General features: G+C 56.8%; 1 protein-coding gene and 1 pseudogene across 4 annotated transcripts in view; both read right to left on the minus strand.

Moving 5' to 3' along the window:
• URM1 (ubiquitin related modifier 1) overlaps positions 1 to 18752 on the minus strand; it is a 36982-nt gene that overhangs the window by 3708 nt on the left and 14522 nt on the right. The window contains exons 4-5 of one of the 4 annotated variants that reach the window (XM_036329493.1): positions 17300 to 17348; positions 15401 to 16932 (exon numbers count right to left, since the gene is read on the minus strand). The exons of 1 other annotated variant lie outside the window; for it this stretch is intronic. In XM_036329493.1, coding sequence (XP_036185386.1) covers positions 16864 to 16932; positions 17300 to 17348 — 118 coding nt within the window. In that variant the 3' untranslated portion in view covers positions 15401 to 16863. Of the gene's footprint in view, positions 1 to 15400; positions 16933 to 17299; positions 17349 to 17514; positions 18582 to 18752 lie in introns of those variants that run through there. 2 more of the 4 variants (XM_036329489.1, XM_036329490.1) reach the window with 2 other exon arrangements.
• LOC118667830 lies at positions 3167 to 3366 on the minus strand (annotated as a pseudogene).

Genomic DNA, 18752 nt, shown 5'->3' on the forward strand with positions numbered 1-18752 from the left:
TTCACAGGAAGAGGAGCGTAGAGGTTGGCACACACAAGTGGGGACCAACCCCCACTTCCTGGAGGTTAGGAAGGTGGGCAAGAGGACACCCCTTGGTCAGAGAGAAATTAGGGGTGTCTAGTCTGTGGGACTCGGGGGTCAAGAGCCCAGGCAGGCAACTCGGTCCAGTGGACTCTGGCCACACTCCCATTAACCCTCTGCCTACCCTGCCCGACCTCATGTGAGGCCTCAGGTGCCGCTCCCCTGCCCGTGGGTGGGGGCAGCCTGGAGGTACTCCAGTGCCCAGAGCTCAAGGGCTGGGGGTCCCAAGCAGGCTGGGAATAGGGCACAGCTGAGGGATGCTGGGATGGAGCTCTCTCTTACCAGCTGCCAGCTTCATGCCGCCTGGGTTGGGGGCTCTCTGGGCCCCTGTCCTGCTTTGTGGCCAGAGGAGGAGCCCACACCCCACTTCTGGTTCTGGGTGCAGCTCAGCAGACAGGAGTCTCGGAGCCCCGCGTGGGCTCCCTCCCACTCAGGTTCCGAGCTCGGTTCCCAGAGGACCCAGGGCTGAGCACAGGGGTGCCCCCCATCTGCTCCCCTGCCCCTCATCTTTCCTGTTTGAGGGGAGACCAGAGCCCCCAATCCTGCTGGAGTCACCCTGTCCACTCCGGCTTAGACCTAGCATACCTCGGCCTCTGCTCCAGGAATCTGCCTGCGCGCCCTCATCCCCTAGTCCCACCCAACACCCACACCCACTCCAAAGGACTCCCTCTTGGCCAGGCCTGCCTCTCCCAGGCCCCGAGATGTGGAGCTGTCCTCAGGGGGCTGGGGCCAGGCCAGCTGTTTTCCCCGGCCGCCAGCTGTTTTGCCCATCAGGAAGCAGCCCTGGCTCCTGCTAAAACCGTTGCTGTGGCCGGGCTGCAGCGTGGCAGCCTGGCTGGGCCAGGGCCTGGAACTGTTAACTCCTCTGGGCCCAGGCAGCCCCTTCCCCTCCCGGCCCATCCCTCTGCCCGCCCCCCCACCCCGACCTGCAGGAGTATCCAGTCACATGACTTGTAGAGACCCCAAGAAAACCAAGCATTGCTATCCCCACCCCCATCAACAACCGCTAGCTCCCCCCCCCCCCCAACAGAGCCTTGTCCTCAGGTGACCCCAGGTGAGAGGAAGGTTCAAAAGGATAAATGTTACCCCGTTTGGAACAACAGTAAGAACAGCTACCATTAAATGACTGCTGTGTGCCAGGCACGGTGCTAAGTATTTAAATGTATCATCTGATTGAATTTTCACCACAACCCCGTGGAGTAGGGGATATTTTCATTTTGCGGATGAGGACACCGAAGTGTGGGCCTCTACGTCAGTTAGCCAAGCCCACACAGAGTTGGGGTTTGAAACCGGGCTGCCTGCCTCTCTCTGGCTGCCCCTGGCGGCGGCAGAATCACTGTGGGTGTTGCCATTTAAGTTTCCCCAGGCTCCTCACGCCAGACTATTTCCCCCGGCCTGGGTCTCAGTAGCACCATCTGTGGAATGGGATCACTGAGGGATGGCATGGACACCGTCCGCAGCTCGCACAGGCTGAGCCTGCAGCTTTGCCAGGCTCTGCCTTTAACACCTTCCAAGTATTTATTAGCAGATCATTCCTCTCGTGGCGGCGGTCAGCCTGGGCTCGGATCCCGGCTCTGCTGCTTCCTGGCAGCCTGACTTTGGGCAAGAGACTTCACCTCTCAGTGTCCAAAGCTGGAAAACAGATATAAGAACCAAGAACCGTACCTACTGCCTTCTCAATTTTGTTGTGAAAAGAATGAGATAACGCAGGTCCAGTGGTTGTCAGCACGGTACCCAACGTGGAGAAAGTGGGTGGGAGTGTTAACCCCTTACTATTACGTCCGTTAACCATAATGGGCAAGGATCAGAGTGGCCCACCCACCACTGAGCCCACACGGAGCTGGCGTCCAGGAGGGCTCCGTGGTTACCTTGTGAATGAATGAATCCTGGCACAATGGCACCCACATGGGACAGCAGGCTGAGAGAGGGGCACAGCTTGCCCAAGAGCATAGCTACCAGGTGGACAAATGGGGATCCCAAGGCGCCCTGCTCCTAACTCCTGCACCCCCAGGGCCTTCCTTCCTGAGGCTGGACCCTGGCCTGGGGGAAGGGAGGAGGGATGAGGGACCTGGGACAATCCCAGGACTCAGACAGCCCAGAAGGTGACTGGCCGTGGCTGGGTGGGATCTCAGGGTCTGGGAATGACCCCTCAGGATGCAGTGACCCGTGCTCCTCTCCTTTGTCCCCTCCCCCTGCCCACCATGGGTCAGCTCCCTGGTCCCAGCCTAGACATCTGGAACTGGGGCAGACAAAGGGCTGCAGGGAGGGACAATAACCTTCTGTCCATTTTCAGATGCCGGGGCCGGGTCTGGCCAGGGCTGGGGGCCGGAGCCCCGGCGAGGCGGTGCCAGGCCCCCCGTGGGCAGCGGACAATGTTGGCAGTGATGGAGAGGAGGCATTTCAAAGCGTTTTGTTCCCGCTGACCCCCTCCCTGCCACATCTCGACCTAGCGCAGGGTGAGGCCCCAGCCCCACCCCCAGCCACCCAGGCCCCTGCTCGGGGCGGCTTGGGGACTGGCCACATTCTTGACCTCAGGGGAAAAGTTTAGACTCTTTGCGCCTTGGGCAACAATAACAGTGTCACAGACCTGATTTAGGAGCAGCACTTACCATCACAAAGCCGCAGACAAAGAGCCAGGGCTGAGCGGCAGCCGGGACCCTAGCCCACTGCTCCCGGCTCTGCTCCTCTCTCCCGGCTCTCCCGGGCAGGGCTCTGCCTGGTGGATGGGTGCCACGGCCTGACCCTGGGCACCCCAGAGGAGGACCAAGGTGGGAAAGGAGCGAAGGAGAAGACATGGGGATCCAAGTGGGAATTGGGGGGCGGGGAGCGGGGAGAGCTGCTTCCTACTCCACCACCAATTTGCAAGTTCCCATTCTGGACCTCAGTTTCCCTATCTGTAATCAGGAGGCTAAACTATAAGGCCAAAAGCTGCAGGCTCCGACCTTGCAGGCAGAAGTGGGTCGATGATGATGATGATGATGATGGAGAGGAGTATTCACTGCTTCATTCTGAGCATGTCACAGGTACCAGCCACTGTGGTCACCGACCCTTCTCTGGCCTTCATCCTTTCTAAACTACGATGGAGACCACTCAGATGGCATCTCCCCCCTGGTCCTCTCCCACAGGGAGAGAACGATGAACTATCCATGGCAAACGACAGGGGCAGAAGGACGCCAAGAGGCAGCTTCACACTCAGGCGAGAACACTGTGCCTCCTCCTCCTGATTTCCGGCGCTCTAAACGTTCAGAGAAACTTTTCCAGTAACAAGCTATATAGTCTTTTCTTTCTTTTTTCTTTTTTGTTAATCCTCACCCAAGGATTTTATTTTTTTCCCCACTGATATTTAGAGAGTGGAAGGGATGGGGAGAGACACACAGAGAGAAACATCGACTGGTTGCCTACTGCACGTGCCCCAACCAGGGCCAGGGGTCAAGCCTGCAACCAAAGTACGTGCCCTTGACCAGAATCGAACCCAGGACCCTTCAGTCCTCAGGCTGACTCCCTATCCACTGAGCCAAACCAGCCAGGGCGGTATAGTCTTTTCATCCCCTTTTAACATTCAGTCCTCATCAACCTCACAAAGCTGGTGTATCATGAACCCCAGTTCACAGTTGATAACGAGGCTCAGAGAAGCTGAGTCACTTGCCCAGGCCCACACAGCTGGAGGGTGTGGAGCCGAGGCACAGGCAGGGCTGGTTCACTTCTGATGGCACTGCAGTGGGGAGGAGCGAGAGGTAAGGCGGCAGCTGGACGCTGCTGAGTTCTGGGTGGGAGGGCCTCTTCCCCCAGCCAGAAGGCTATGAATACATAAATGTCTGATGACCCCCAGGGGGAATCCACGCTCAGAGCAGGTGCCTTTAAAAACGAGATTGATTCTTTGTGAGCAGAGGTGGGCCTGCGCAGACACCCAGATGCAGGGGACACCACACAATGACCTCTAGTGGGACCTCTTAGGCACCAGAGCCAGGACAGACAACAGTTAAGGACTCAGGGCGCCCGAGCCAGGCTCTGGGTTCGAAAGCCAACTCGATTTTTCTTGGGAGTGTGTCCTGGACAAGTTATCGCAACATTCTGGGCCTCAGTTTTCCAATCTGTACGACCGAACCACCTTATAGGGGGTGGTGACCGTCAGTGAGGTACCTGGAAGGCCTCGAACAGCACCTGCCTCAGTGAGGGTGGCCTGGTGTTATCCTGCAAGGCCCTCCCAGCCTGGGCCCACCGCCAGGACAGCTCACGGTGGGCACAGGGGACGCCGTGCATACAGCCAGCTGTCGACTTTGCTTCCCAGGAAGGGGTGGGGCTTTGATTACAGCATGAGGGACTATGGTTAGACCCTGAAGGCAAAGGGGGCCCTGTCCTTTGGGATCTGAAGGCAGAGGCCACCCGTGGATTCTCATGGCTTCCCTGGAGCCTGAGCAGGAACGCTTGGCCCTGCACATGGGGCCTGGAGGGAGGACAGACAGAGGAGGAGGCCCTGGGAGGTGCTGTCCAGAGCCTGCCTGTCCCTTAAATCCAGAGGGACCAAGCTGTCCGTGGAGAGGGGAGGAGAGGGGGCCGAGCATGGCATCCCTTGCACACACTGTGCTGTCCTCCGCGTCTTAAGGGGGCCTGGTGGGTTCAAGTCCCAGCTCTGCCAACTGGCTGGGCCACCCAGGATGAGATGCTAACCCCCTTGAGCTCATTCCAAAAGTCTTCTAGAAGCTGAAGTGCTCAAAGGAGACCATCATGGGACTCTGGGGTTCCACAAGTCTAGTCTAAAGGTTGGCTTGGAATCCAGGAGTCCTGCTCCCCAGACTCCAGTCCCTCCTGCCTCCCCTCATCCCGACTTTACCTCCAGTTTCTCGAGCCATCTCTTTGGCTCCCTCATCAAATTGCAAGTGTCACGTGTACCCCAGACAGACGGCAAGACAGTCCGGTGGAAAATGTCCCAGATTCTCTGGGACTCAGAGGGTGCGGGGGTCCCTGGGAGCCCCAATAAGGACAGCCTCACCCTCCCTCCCTGCCTGCCTGTGGGGCCGGTGTAGCACTCACCTGGGCAGAGCACCTTGGGGTCCCCCTTGTCCCGGGGAGGCGGATGGCACTGCTGGACCCGTCTCTGGCACAAGGTGACTTCCCCACCTAGTTCCTGCTGCTAAGAAGGGCTGGTCAGGCAGGCCCTCAGGTGCCAGACAGCCCTTCCTGGGCACAGACTTTCCTGGCATCTGGTGGGCAAGAAGGCTGGGGGTGGGGCAGTGGGGCAGGGAACGGGTGAAGGTGTCTCTTAGAACTTGCCCCCAGCCCTTGAACCCACTCCCTTTCTGGACTCTGTGGGGCACAAGTCCAGGAAGCCATGGGCCCTCAGGGCCCAGGAGAGGGGTGATGAGGGAGGCTGAGATGAGCCAGGCCTCTGCCCCATCCTGTCCCCCCCACCCCCACCCCGCCCCAACAGGCCAGCGTGGCCCAGGCTGCGGTGTTTGCTTTTCCTGTCTCTACACTGACTCCATTCAGAGCAGCCTTTCTCCACCCCCAGCCGGTAGCCAGTGAGCCAGGGCACCAGGGAGAGAGATCACCACCCCCACCCTCCCCCCTTCACAACCCCTCCTATTAGCTTCAAGGGCTTCCTAGTTGGTGTGTGTGTGTGTGTGTGTGTTCTGGGGGGGTACACAGAAGTAGGAGGACTGGGGCAGAGGGGGCCCACCCCAGAGGAGGAGAAGAGGGAAAGGGGGAGACCAAATGGAGAAGAGGGTGGTGGGGAAAGAGGAACATGAAGTGAGGGGCAAGGAGACACGGGATGTAGAAGGGGCTGGTGGAGACAGGCCTCCTAATGGAGGAGGCTCTAGGTAGAGGGTGGGCAGGGCAGCCAGGCACAGAGGTGGGCACAGGAGGCAGGGAGCGCCTTTCCAGGCTGACCTGGGGCCCCAGCCTGGCTCTGTGCCATCAAAGCAGGCAGGGCCTGAGGTGGACCCTGAGGCTGGGGCTACTGACTCCCATCTGAGAACCAGCCTCCTCCTCCTCGCCCCTCACAGGGTCCAGGCAGGGCTGTGACCTGGGCTGGGGCCAGGGGGAGGAGGCGGGTGAAAAGTTTCCCCAAGTCAGAAGGCCATGGGGGAGGCATCTCAAGGGGTCCTGCTCTTTGCTCTCTCTGACTGTCAGGTTGGTACATAAAGGGGGTAGAAAGGTCAGATGCGGCCTTTCAGGCCCGTGGGAAAAACTCTGCCCATTTCCCTAATCCATATTTATTGGTGTGAGACACTGGGGTGGGAGGAAGCCCCCGCCCCCACCCACCATCCCAGCCAGGCCAGGTTAGCACTAAGAACAGGCTCCATGTCACCCAAATCCTACTCTTTGTCTCCAGATTGGCTCCAGAGTCCTCCCCCTTCCCTCCTCCCCTTTGCTCCCCCCACCCTCCTTTGGGGTTGCCAAGCAACTGTGGAAGGGTAGCTGAAATATTTTCTTTATTACAAGCAAAAGCAAGACAGCATCATGGCCCCAGGAGGAGAGCAGGGTGGGGGCTGGGGAACAGGGCATCTTGTGCTCTGGGGGAACCTGATACCTCAGTGTGCCCGGGCATGGGCAGTGGGAAGACAGGGCCTCAGAGCCCTAGGGAAGGCAGGAGATGGGGCAGAGTGGTGATGGTGATGGGAGGGGAGGTACACAGACATTGACCATCCACTTAATGCTAAAAGGAGAAGCAGTGCCCAGAGACCTGGCCCCAGGCCCTCACCTGTCACCCACCTGCTGTGCATTCTGGGCCAAGTCACTTCCCTCCTCTGGGCCCAAGTTTCCTCCTTGATAAAATGGGGAGCATGGCATGTATTATCTCATTTAATGTTCACATGAATCCTAGGAGGCATTTATTTTTCCCATTTCACTGGTTAGAAAGCTGAGTCTGGGAGATGTGAAGTAATGTGTCTAGCAGGGAAGTGGCAGAGAGAGCCTTGAACCTGAACTCTTTTTTTTAAATGTATTTTTATTGAGTTCAGAGAGGAAGGGAGAGAGGGAGAGAGAGAGAGAGAGAAACATCAACGATGAGAGAGGATCATTGATTGGCTGCCTCCTGCACGTACCCCACTAGGGATTGAGCCCGCACTCTGGGCATGTGCCCCTGACTGGAATCGAACCCAGGACCCCCCCAGTTCACAGGCTGATGCTCTATCCACTGAGTCAAACCAGCCAGGGCAAGAACTCTTTTTTAATATCAGCTTTACTGAAATGTAACTCACATACCATACAATTTGCCCACTTAAAATGGACAATTTAAGCCCTAGCTGGTTTGCCTTAGCGGATAGAGTGTCAGCCCATGGACTGAAGGGTCCTGGGTTCGATTCCAGTCAAGGGCATGTACATTGGTTGCAGGCTCGATCCCCAGCCTGGGGTCAGGAATTGATGTGTCCCTCTCACATCGCTGTTTCTCTCTCTCTGTTTCCCTCCCTCCCTTACACTCTCTCTAAAAATCAATGAAAAAATATCGCCAGGTAAGGATTAACAACAATAACAACAAAAGTGGAGCTAAAATAAAAACATTTAAAAATAAAATGGACAATCTAATGGTTTTTAGTGCATTCACAGAGTTGTGCGACCATCGCCATAATCAGTTTTAGGACATTTTCATCACCCCCCGAAGAAAGCCTGTACTCATTCGCCTTCACTCATTTCTCCCACTTCCCCTCCCTCCGGCCCCTGGCAACCACTAATCTGCTTTCCGTCTCTATAGATTTCCCTCTTCTGGATATTGCTACAAACGAAACCCGACAATATGTCTGAGTCCCAACTCCTAACTTCCCATGGCGCCGACCTCACTGGGTGCTGGGTAACCTAGTGAGGTGTCAGCCGGTGGCCTGGTTAAGGACGAGGGCTTTGCTGCCTAACCCTGGCTGTCACTCAGTAGCTCTGTTCTCTCCCTGAGCCTCAGGTCCCTGGTCTGCAGAATCAGGAGGTGAAGGCATTTCTCACAAAGCTGTAGTGATCCACGCAAGTGCTAGCCAGTGCCCAGGGCCTGGGCGGTATTGTTAACCGGGTCACCGTGCTCCACGTAGCTGCCTGTCTGCTTGTCGCTTCGCCCAGGCACTTGGTAAAAGTTAGCCCCTTTCTAAGGGTCAGGCATTGTTCTTGGTGCTGGGGATACAGCAATGGACAGGACGAGATCCCTGGCCACGCAGGGCTGACATTCTGATGGAGAGACAAGTACGACAGGCGGTCAGAGGCTTTCGAGGACTGATGCGTGCAGTGGAGACCATAGCACAGCATCAAGGGATGACGCTGCCCAGGTGGGTGGAGGTGGCTGCTGCAATTTGGAAGCTGCCCGCCCTGCCTCCCCTATCTCATGGAGAGGACCATCATTTATAAACTGAAACATGTTATGCAGGGCAGAGGGTTTTACTAGTAGGATCTCCTCTGCGTGAAGACAACGGCCTGGCTTTGTCATCTTCTGAGACTGGGGACGTGTCAGATTGTCCATTCACCTCTGAAGGGAGGCCATGCAGCTGGTCACCATGTAAGAGCAGTGGCTACTCTTAGAGAACTTAGTACAATTGGGCGATTGGAGGCCGGAGCAGGGAAGGCCTGGCCTGGGGCATACTGAGTGGTGGCAGAGTCTTTCTGCTACCACAGCTGTGGGTGTGTAGATCATGATACAACTTTACTGAAAGCTTCAGAGAACCTGGATTGATGGGAACATTTGGGACAGGACTCCGAGGTTGGAAACATCTGGCACAACCTGACCGACCAGTGGCCACAGCTGCTCCCTGGGCACCTGTCTGCCATGCTTTGGGCCTTGGGCCTGCCTTTGAAGCACAGAATTGAAGCCACAGCAAGAAGGAAGCTCCCTTTTCGCCCCTTCAATGAGCCCACCCATAGCAATGCCTCTAGTTCAGCGGTTCTCAACCTGTGGGTTGCGACCCCTTTGGGGGTCGAACGACCCTTTCACAGGGGTCGCCTAAGACCATCGGAAAACACATATATAATTACATATTGTTTTTGTGACTAATCACTATGCTTCAATTATGTTCAATTTGTAACAATGAAATTGGGGGTCACCACAACATGAGGAACTGTATTAAAGGGTCGCGGCATTAGGAAGGTTGAGAACCACTGCTCTAGTTCCACACCTAGAACCTCAGCTGATTGGCTGCACTCATGTACCCAGTCAATTCTTTATTCATTCATCTTTCACTCAAGTTTCTCTACGTCTGTTTTTTCATCTATCTGTCTGTCCATCCACCCACTCACTTAGTTACTACTCCAATAAGGCATTCATTCATTCATTCATTCAACAAATGTTTACTGATCATGTCCTTTGTGCTGGGCACCGTGTTTGGTCAAATGCCAGCTCTAGGGGGCTGGGTGGAGGGAGGCACAGAGGGCAACGGGGGACATCTGTAATACCTTCAACAATAATTTTTTTTAAAAAGCCAGTTCTGGGAGGAAGAACATGCTTAACGGGCAGCGTGGACAACTTTGCTACCTTCTTCCTGAGACTTGGTGTTCAGAAGGGATAATGGAGCCCTGGCTGGTTTGGCTCACTGGATAGAGCGTCGGCCTGGGGTCTGAAGGGTCCCAGGTTCGGTTCCGGTCAAGGGCATGTACCTTGGTTGCAGGCACATCCCCAGTAGGGGGTGTGCAGGAGGCAGCTGATCGATGTTTCTCTCTCATTGATGTTTCTAACTCTCTATCCCTCTCCCTCTCTGTAAAAAATCAATAAAATATATTTTTTAAAAAGAAGGGATAATGGAGAGAGCAGAGGCTAGGAACGCTGAGCGCATGCGTGAGTCTGAACGTGTATCTGCATGGGCGTGTAGATAGTGACACAACTTTACTGCAAGCCAATGCAAGGTGTGTTTGGATCCTCCTAATACCACAGCCATCTCTAGGGAGGCAGGATGGGCATAATGGCCCCATTTCACAGAGGCAGTAACTAAGGTTCAGTCTATTGGAGTTCACCTGCCCTGGAAGCCCAGGCAATGAATGCTGCCTCTTCCAGAAGGTTTCCCACAGTGCGCCTGCTGGGACGGATCACTGACCTCCTGCAATCCCAGAGGACGCTAGTACTTCAGTTCGTGTTTTCCGGTGGCTCTGCTTCTTTCACTGGCGCTGGCTGTGTGTTTGTGTGTCTGCTTGCCCACTGGACGGATACTTCTAGAGAGGCAATATCAGACTCTGTTCATCTTTCCTTCCCCTCCCTCTCCCCCCAGCCTCCAACACACACACAATGCACCTCAGCTGCTCACTAAATGTTACTCATTGCCAAGTGGCCTGCCTAAGGCCACCAGGACTGCTAGGAACAGTTTTGGCCCTAGCCGGTTTGGCTCAGTGGATAAGAGTGTTGGCCTGTGGACTGAAGAGTCCTGGGTTTGATTCCAGTCAAGGGCATGTACCCTTGTTGCAGGCTTGATCCCTGGCCTGGGTCAGGACATGTGCAGGAGGCAACCAATTGATGTGTCTCTCTCATATCGATGTTTCTCTCTCTGTCTCTCCCCCTCCCATCCACTCTCCTAAAAATCAATGGGAAAATATCCTTAGGTGAAGATTAACAAAGGAACAGCTTTGAACCCTGCTCTGCCATCACCTAAACCCAGGCCACCATCAGCTCTCACCTGCAAACCAGTAGTCCCCATTTTTAGGACTCCTATAGTCCAGCTTGCCCAACCCCCCTCGCCAATCCTTTATACATTATCCCTAGCAAACCTTTAAAAATGTAAATCTGGTCCCACCAGCTCAGTGGCTGAGTGGCAACTTATGAACCAGGAGATCACGGTTCGATCCCTGGTCAGGGCACATGCCTGGGTTGTGGGCTCGATCCCTAGGAGGGGGCTTGCAGGAGGCAGCAGATCGATATTTCTCTCTCTCCCTCTCCCTTCCCCTCTCTAAAATCAATAAAAACATATTTTTAAAAAATGTAAATCTGAATGTGCCAGACCTTTTAGGATCCCCACTGGGTTAGGATAAAATCACAAAGCCTCCTAGTGTCCTATAAGGTCAGGCAGGGTCACTCTAGCATTATCTGAAACTTCCCTTCCTCTCTGTGCCCTAAGCCCACCAGATTTTTCTTTCTCAGAACTCACCAAGTTCTTTTTGCTCATTAGCTTTTAGCGGGCTGTTCCCTCTGCCTACAACAGTACCAGTGCCAGTGCCCCGCCCACCATCACCTAACTCCCCACCGCTCAGGGTGGCTCCCTCCACCACGTGTCCTGCCTCCCCTGTGCATCTCCTTTGGGGACCTCTGCTGAGTCCCTCACTACTAGCACACAGTAGGTATTCTATACATATTTGTTCAATGACTAGCAATAGGACCCCTTCTGTCTCCTCAGTTTCTGAGGGTGAGAGTGAGGTGAATGAGCCCTTTTCTGCCCAGGACTGATGGCTTTAAAGAGCCCTGACATTCCCCGGAGGCTGAGGAGCCCTCCTTCTGGGATGCAGCTGACCAATGGGGTCTGAGGGTTCCCAGGTTGTGCAGAGACCACCCTGGCCACTCTGACAAGGTGTGCTGCTGCCAGGCCAGGGCAAGACTAATTTATAAGGAGACCCTGGGTGTTCTCCTGGGTCTGGAGCTCTGCCCCCCCCCCCTTCTGTTTTTCTTTTCTCTTTTGGGGGGGAGGGTGGGATGGGTTCTGGAGTTTTGAGTATGAATTCACATCAGTCCCCTCTGTAACTGTGGAGTAAAGGCTGGCAAACTGTAGTGGGCAGCAGGTTCCAGAGCCCCGGGTTCCAACTCTGGCTCCATCATCACCTGCCAGTTGCACGGACTAGGAAGGAACTTAACTGCCACCAATCTCCGTTTCTTCAGCTGCAAAACTGGACTGATAATAGCACCCGCTTCCCAGAGTTGTGGGACTCAGCAGGCTACCATCCCTTCCAAGCACCCTGCATAAAGCATTGTGGGTATTGTTGTTATCAGCATACGGATCGTTCCCACGGTGAGGACCCGGCTAGCAGTGCGCCCTCTCTAAAAGCCCTCACTTTAAGTGTTACTCCCCAGAAGTCATATTTCTTCCACTTTTGTAATAAACTTCCAGAGGTTCACATAGTTCATTTTTAAGTTACCAATGGATATTCAATGATTGATCGAAGGGAGGGCACCATACTGGGCTCTGGGGACACAAAGATCAGTAGGACCCATTTCCTGTCTGAGTGAGAACAGACACACCGATAATGACAATTCAGTGAGGGCATGTGTTCAGGCAGCCCACAGACTGTGAGGAAAGAGGATTGTAGGGCAGGGGTGCTTAGGGTCTTGGGGAACCCTGGGGTGGATGGAGGGCAGGAGGTATGGAAAGGATGGCCACACACTCCCCTCCTGGGCGTGAATTCCCTGGGAAAGCGAGGCTGAGCTCTGCGGAACACAAACTGGGTATGTATCCCCCGTAGCCTGAGAACCGTCTCCTGGCAGAGATGGGGTGGAGAGCGCCTCCGAGCCAGACACAGCCCCTGCCCTCCTGGACGGGTGGGATGTCCAGTGGAAGAGACAGGACAGCAATGCTAGATTCCACGCCCCTCTTCCTCCCCTGCTCCACCCCCCAGCCCCTCTGAGAGCTGAGGTACCTAGGAGCCTGCGGGAGGTGTCTTGGGAATCAAGCCTGGGTCCCTACAGTCTGCGATTCTTAGGGGGGGGGGGGTGGTCACTGGAGCCCGCACCTTCAGCCTGGGGGTCAGGGCTGCGTCCCCTCCCTTAAGCTTCAGCAGAGCCTTTTAAGGGGTGACCCTCTGACCTCCAGACTGTTCCCCCTCACCCTCCAGCTAGAAGCCCTTGGGGCAGGAGTTTAGGAAGGAGGGCTCCGGAGGCCTCAGTGTAGATGCAGAGAGGAGGCCAGGGTTGGCTGGGCCTTGAAAGACTCTAGAGCCCCCTGGGCCCGTGAGGAAGGCTCAGTCAAGGCCAGGAGCCTTGTCAGGTCCATGGGAGCGCAGGGCAGAGATGCGGGTGCCTAGCCAGGAGGAGGGAGGGGGGTGGGCAAAGGGTTCAGCGGAGGGAGCAGGCGGGGCACTGAGAGTCTAGGACACAGGGTGGGGGTGGGAGGGCGAGGGGTCCGGCCAGCGCAAGGGGGGGCGCCCCGGGGAGGGGCACGCTATGTCTTTAAGAGCTGCCTGAGCGCAGGTTGCAGCTGCCTGGCCAGCCCGAGAGACAGCGGAGATTCATTACCCGCCGACACAATGACCATTGATGGCCCCGTGGCGTTATTCAAATCCAGTACCAATTGCAGCCGAGCCCCTTTCTCCGCGCCAGGCCGTATTGTTGGAGCGGCCCACTAAAAGCCCGCCCCGGCCCCGAGCCGCCAGAGGCGCCCGCTCGGGCTCAGCCCTGCGCCTCGCCAGCCCGCCGGCTCCCGGCCCGGCTCACCGGGCAAGACAGGTGACCCGGCGGCGCATTCCAGCGCTCCCTGCCGCCCCGGCCACCGCCACCGCCACCGGCGCCCCGGCCGCGACTCAGCCACAGGGAAGCGGAGAGCACCCAAGCCGGTGCGTGCGCGGGGATGGCGGGGGCGGGGGACCCACGAGTCCAGCAGTCCGACCCCGGCTCGGAAACGCCACCCGGCCTCGGCCCCCGCTCCCGCTCTCCGGATTCCTGGCGATCCCGGGAAGCCCAGGCTGGGGGCGGGGAGAGGGGAGTCGGGGTTCCCCGGGCCTGACGGAGGAGATTCCCCCAACCTGGGGCAGCGCCGAGACCCAACAAGGGCCACTCTAGGGACCCCGGGCCGCGATCGAAGGAGACACACGCCCGGGGCGAAGGGGATTCCCCACGCAGGGCCGGGATCCGCGTGTCTGCTGTCCACCTTACCGCGGCATGGGCCGAGACCGCCGGCGTCTGCGAGGTGGCCGGATGCGCAGCGCGACCTCCTGGTCTGTTCCTTGTTAAGGAGCGAAGCGGAGCCCCGCCGGAGACGCGGGCCCTGAACTCAGGGGCTTCGCCACTGATTGTCCAAACGCAATTCTTGTACGAGTCTGCGGCCAACCGAGAATTGTGGCTGGACATCTGTGGCTGAGCTCCGGGCGCAACAGGGGCGGGGGCTGCAGGGACCGAGCTCGTGAGGGCGAGACCCTCGCTCGAGCGGCGGCTGGCTGGCCCCAGCGCCGGGATCGCAGCCACCCCGCCGCCAAGGAGGGATGCCGGTCCCTGCCGCCAGCGCCGCCATCCTCATCCTTGTCGTCCTCCTTCTCCTCTGCGGGTGACCAGTCCTGGCTGAGGGGGTCCTCCAACCGATCGCGTCGTTTCCCCTTTTTCAAATTCCGGCCGGAATGAAGCTGGCACGCGGCAGTGGGACGAATGTGGTCCCGGGAGCCCGCTGTTGGCGGGCCGGCCGCAGGAAGTCGGAGCGAAAGAAGATGCTGATGCCGGCAGAATGCGCTAACTCGTTTTGAACTGGTTCTCACCTACCCCCCACCAATACCCCAATACAAAAAAGTCTCAACCGATCCCTAAATCCCCAATAAACCGACCCCTCCCGCCAGGCCCTCCAGAGGGACCGGTGGGCTGAGCTCCTCCAGCCGCTGCGGAGTGAAGTGTGGGGAGTGATGCGTCCCAGCCCGGCAATTGCCTGGGCTTTGGAAACGGAACTTGGGTAAACGAATCCTTTTCATTAAAGACAAATCTTCGGAGATAGTGGGGCTTATTCGTTTATTTCCTCACAAGTGGGAGTCAAGAGACGCCTGGGGAAAGGGGCAGTTGGGCACGGCTGGGGCTGAGGTCAGGTAACCTGACCCCTCAGAGGCAGGGCTGAAAATGACCCAAAATGCTGTGGACCCTGGCTCGGAGCTGGCATTCCCTCCCTGCCTCCCTCCGAGGGGTCCTTCTGCCTTACTCCTCTTCCTCACCACTCATTGGGGTGCAGTGGAGGAAGGGATATCCCATATCGACCCCCCTCAGCCAATAAAGGTGAGAGGAATCCTCACCCAGCTTCCAGGACTTGGAATCTTGGGTGGGACAACGGCCACTCCAGTGGGGCTGGAGGCAGGAAAGACATCCAGGTTACAGGGGTCAGGGGTCAGGCTAATCCCCTAAAGTTGAGGCTGTGGGGGGCCATTTCAAGTCCCTTGCCCTGTTCCCTACCATGGAGACCCTGACATCAGCACCTAGTGTGGGCTGTCGAACAGCCTCTCTAGACAGCACTTTGGACCCCAACACTGGCCTTCATGTGCACCCAGACCAGCTCCTACCAATAACCCCAATATGGCTGCCTCCACCCACACAGGTCCAGAGGCCCCCCCACCTGCAGAGTGGAGGGGGGCGTGGGTCCCTTATGCCTTGAGAATGATGCAAGCACATCCCCCACAATTCCAGCACACTACTGGGACAACCCAATTGGCATTTCATCCCCATAGAGTGAAAGAAAGTTCACCATAAATCACTGCATTTAATGTTTTGGGCAGGATGATGTTACTGCTCTAATATTTATTTATTTATTTAAGATCTCCCTCCAGCAACCAAAGCTTTTCTCCAGGTCTTGTGAAGGAGGGGCTCAGCAGTCTTATCTATGCCACCCCCCATTCTGGGTTCTGGGGCTGCTGGCTGCAGCTGGTGGGACAAAGCCTGTCCTCAGACAGACATGTGAGGAAGCGTGTTTCCTGGGGCCCAGACTGGTCAGCACAGACTGGCTCTGCCACCCCTTCTCCAGATGGCCTGTCAGGTCGCCCCCTGCAAGACAGGCTGGGTAGTCTGGGTTTTAACCCCTGCCCCCTTTTCGGGTGAAGGGCAGCTCTGAAAGCCCTGGGTGGGGGCAGAGAGGTTGGACCAGAGACTATGGCTGAGTGGTTGTGGGGTGCCATTGGTTTCTACGGATAAAGCTCCAGGCAAGGCTAGTAAACAACTTAGTCTTTTATTTGCCCAAGGCCAGCTGTTGCAGGCACCGAGGCCCCAAGACTTCCAGAGGGATGGAGGGAGGAGGGGTGAGCCACCCTGCCTACCAGGTGCTGCCTGCCCCCATCCTGCTTCTTGCAGGCGGTGGGAAGGGAGATAAAGTCTACATTTGTGGCATCAGTATCAGCCCTGTTTTCTGATACTGTAATTATTCAGTTGTTGTTGAGGAGGAAACTGAGGCACGCTGACCCTTTCAGGCCTCTATTTGCTAGTCCAAGGTTAAGCCTACTCCCTCCTCCCCAGAATGAGCTGCAGGCAGCCTTTTGCTGGGGGAGGGTCTCAGGAACCCATCTGGTGGCCTGTGAGGAGGGGGGGGAAGGCCAGCCAGGGTCAAGGGCTGTGGATGGGGGGGAGCAGAAGGAGGGGTGTGGTTGGAAGAGCAGCTGCTGGGTGGGGGGGAGGAGGGTTAGTTCTGAATAGGGGACCCCAGCTGGGGTCCCATAATGATATCGGTGGGGGACAGGCAGAGCCCTCTGCTGTCCAGATGGGGAAACTGAGGCGGGGACTCCTTCAATGTTTGAGAAGGGAGGGGCCTCTCATCAGCTATTCAAGGCCATTCATCTTCCCCATGAAGACACTGTGACCTGGAGCTGGAGTGCCTTGTCAGTGGTCACTCAGTGTTTAGACTGAGACATAGGAGTGGAAGGCAGCTGGGTCACCTGGCCCCAGAGCCCCTCTCTACTCTTGTCAAACCAGAGGGGCACCCTCCCCCACCTCAGCTGCTGGGAGAGGGAGTGCTGGGCTCAGGCACCTGCCTGCCTGCCTGCCCCTGCTCACGTGCCTGCCTGCGAAAGGCTCATTTTAGCACCTGGCCTCTTTTCCCTGCATGGAGGAAACCCAGGGGACAGATCAGGGAAGAAAGCAACGAAGAGGGACAGGGAGATCTGGAAGCAGGGTCCAAGGGCATGTCTGATTGTTCTCTTCTCCCCACTCCGGGGCCCAGGCAGAGAGAGGGGTCCTTAGCCACCATGCAGAGTGGATATGAAGAGGACGCTGTCCTGGTCCTGAAGCTGGTAGTCCAGCTCACCCTGGTCCAGGAGAGAAATGAGGAGACCATCAGGGCCACTTTCCCAGTTTCTCCCCAGGTGTCGGGAGGGCCAGGGGGAGGGGATGTGTGTGCACCTGGTTGTTTTGGGAAAGACAGAATGTACCAGAAAACCAGGTACCCTGTACTTTAACTTGCAAATGTCCAGGATGGAGGACAGCTCACCACTTCCCCCAGCTACCCTTTTCTTCCTCTCTCTGGGTGGGAGACTGGAGTAGCCTCAGTTTGGAGGCCAGAATGGGACAGAGGATTCTTCAATCACCCTATTTGGGCCTCACGAAAGGCCCTCGGCTTGCCCACTAAAGCAGTGAGGGGAAGGGGTGGGGGAGGGATGTCCCCGAGGTACTGACCAGCAGTTCCCAATCTGCATCGTTAATCAGCACCAGAATCCCTGGCCGCCTGTGGGAAAGATGGTGGTGAATAGCAGGGAGGGAAGGTCAAGGGGCAGTCAGTAGCAAGGACAGAGAGGCTTAGACGCTGGGGCTGAGAGTGTGGTGGGAGCCTTTCCTCCTGATGTCCTGTTAAACATCTCCCAGGAAGTAGAGGTGACAGTCTGAATCTAATGGAAACAGGGTCAGATGGTCACAGCCTTGGGGCCACGTGGAAATCCCAGCACCACCGCCCAGGTCTCAGCAGGTCATTGTTTCTCGGAGTGTCCGTTTCCTCTGCTGAACGTCGGGCAAATTACAGTGCCTCCCCAACGAGGCCTGTGCGAGGATGGACGGGGATGATGTGTGAGGTGCTTCTCGCCTGCGTCTGTGGTGGTGCCCACTGGCAGCTGCATGTTTTTCCAAGGGTCTGTCTCAGTCTTCCAAGCCAGGGAGGCAAACAGTGCTCCGAGCACCCGAAAGCCTACAGCAGCCCTGCCTGGTGTAAGGCAGGGTAGGCTGATGCTTGAACAGGTACCTTGCCTGGCTCCTGCTGGCAGTGGCCCAAGGAGTACTGCTGGCCTTGGGGGTGGCCTCCATGACTCCCGGCCCATGATCTGAGCAAGGGGCCGGATGCCCCAGGACCTGCTGGTGACCTCTGCTTCAGGGCAGATGAACGAGTCCCATAAGTACCCTGCCCACCGCTTCTACCCCTGAGGCTGGCCTGTTGCAGAAGTGACTTCTGTGCACTTGGAACCTGGCTCCTTGCCTAGGAGGCTGAGCTGGGCCTGGCACAGGTAGAAGGGCTGTGGGCTGAGAGCAGGGGTGTCTTCAGTGGGCACAAATGTGTGTGTGTGTGTGTGTGTGCACGCGCGCACATGCACTGAGTGACCCCCTAGAATCCTAGACCTCTGCCGTCCAATATGGTACCTATTAGCCACGTTCAAATTTAAATTACCATGAAATAAATGAATATTTAGTTCCTCAGTCACACTAGCCACATTTCCAGGGCTCAATAGGCTCACGTGCCCAGCAGCTACCACACTGGACAGCACAGATACAGAACACGTCCACCATCACAGAAAGTTCTAGACTGTCAAGGAAGGAAAGGGACCCTGGGCAGCTTCTTTTCCTCAGTACTTTTGAACAGAGAGCGTAGCCAAGGCCTAGAGCAGTGAAGTAACTTGCCTAAGATTCCACAGCAAGTTTGTGGCAACCAGAAGGAGGTCTGTGGTGACCGGGAGAAGTTGACCAGTCTCCAGACCTGGGTGTTAAAAAGTCCCCAATGATCGTGTGGTAACCATGCAGGCTCTTTCCTCAGAGGGTCAGGGGATGGCAAAGGAGACAACAGGAATGGAGAAGGCGGTGGCTGGACACGCAGCGAGGGGCTCAGACCTCCTTCCCTCTGCCCACCCTCCTCAGGGAAGGGAGAAAG

This window comes from Myotis myotis, unplaced genomic scaffold, assembly GCF_014108235.1.
Source record: "Myotis myotis isolate mMyoMyo1 unplaced genomic scaffold, mMyoMyo1.p scaffold_m19_p_12, whole genome shotgun sequence".
In the NCBI taxonomy this organism is placed as follows: Eukaryota; Metazoa; Chordata; class Mammalia; order Chiroptera; family Vespertilionidae; genus Myotis; species Myotis myotis.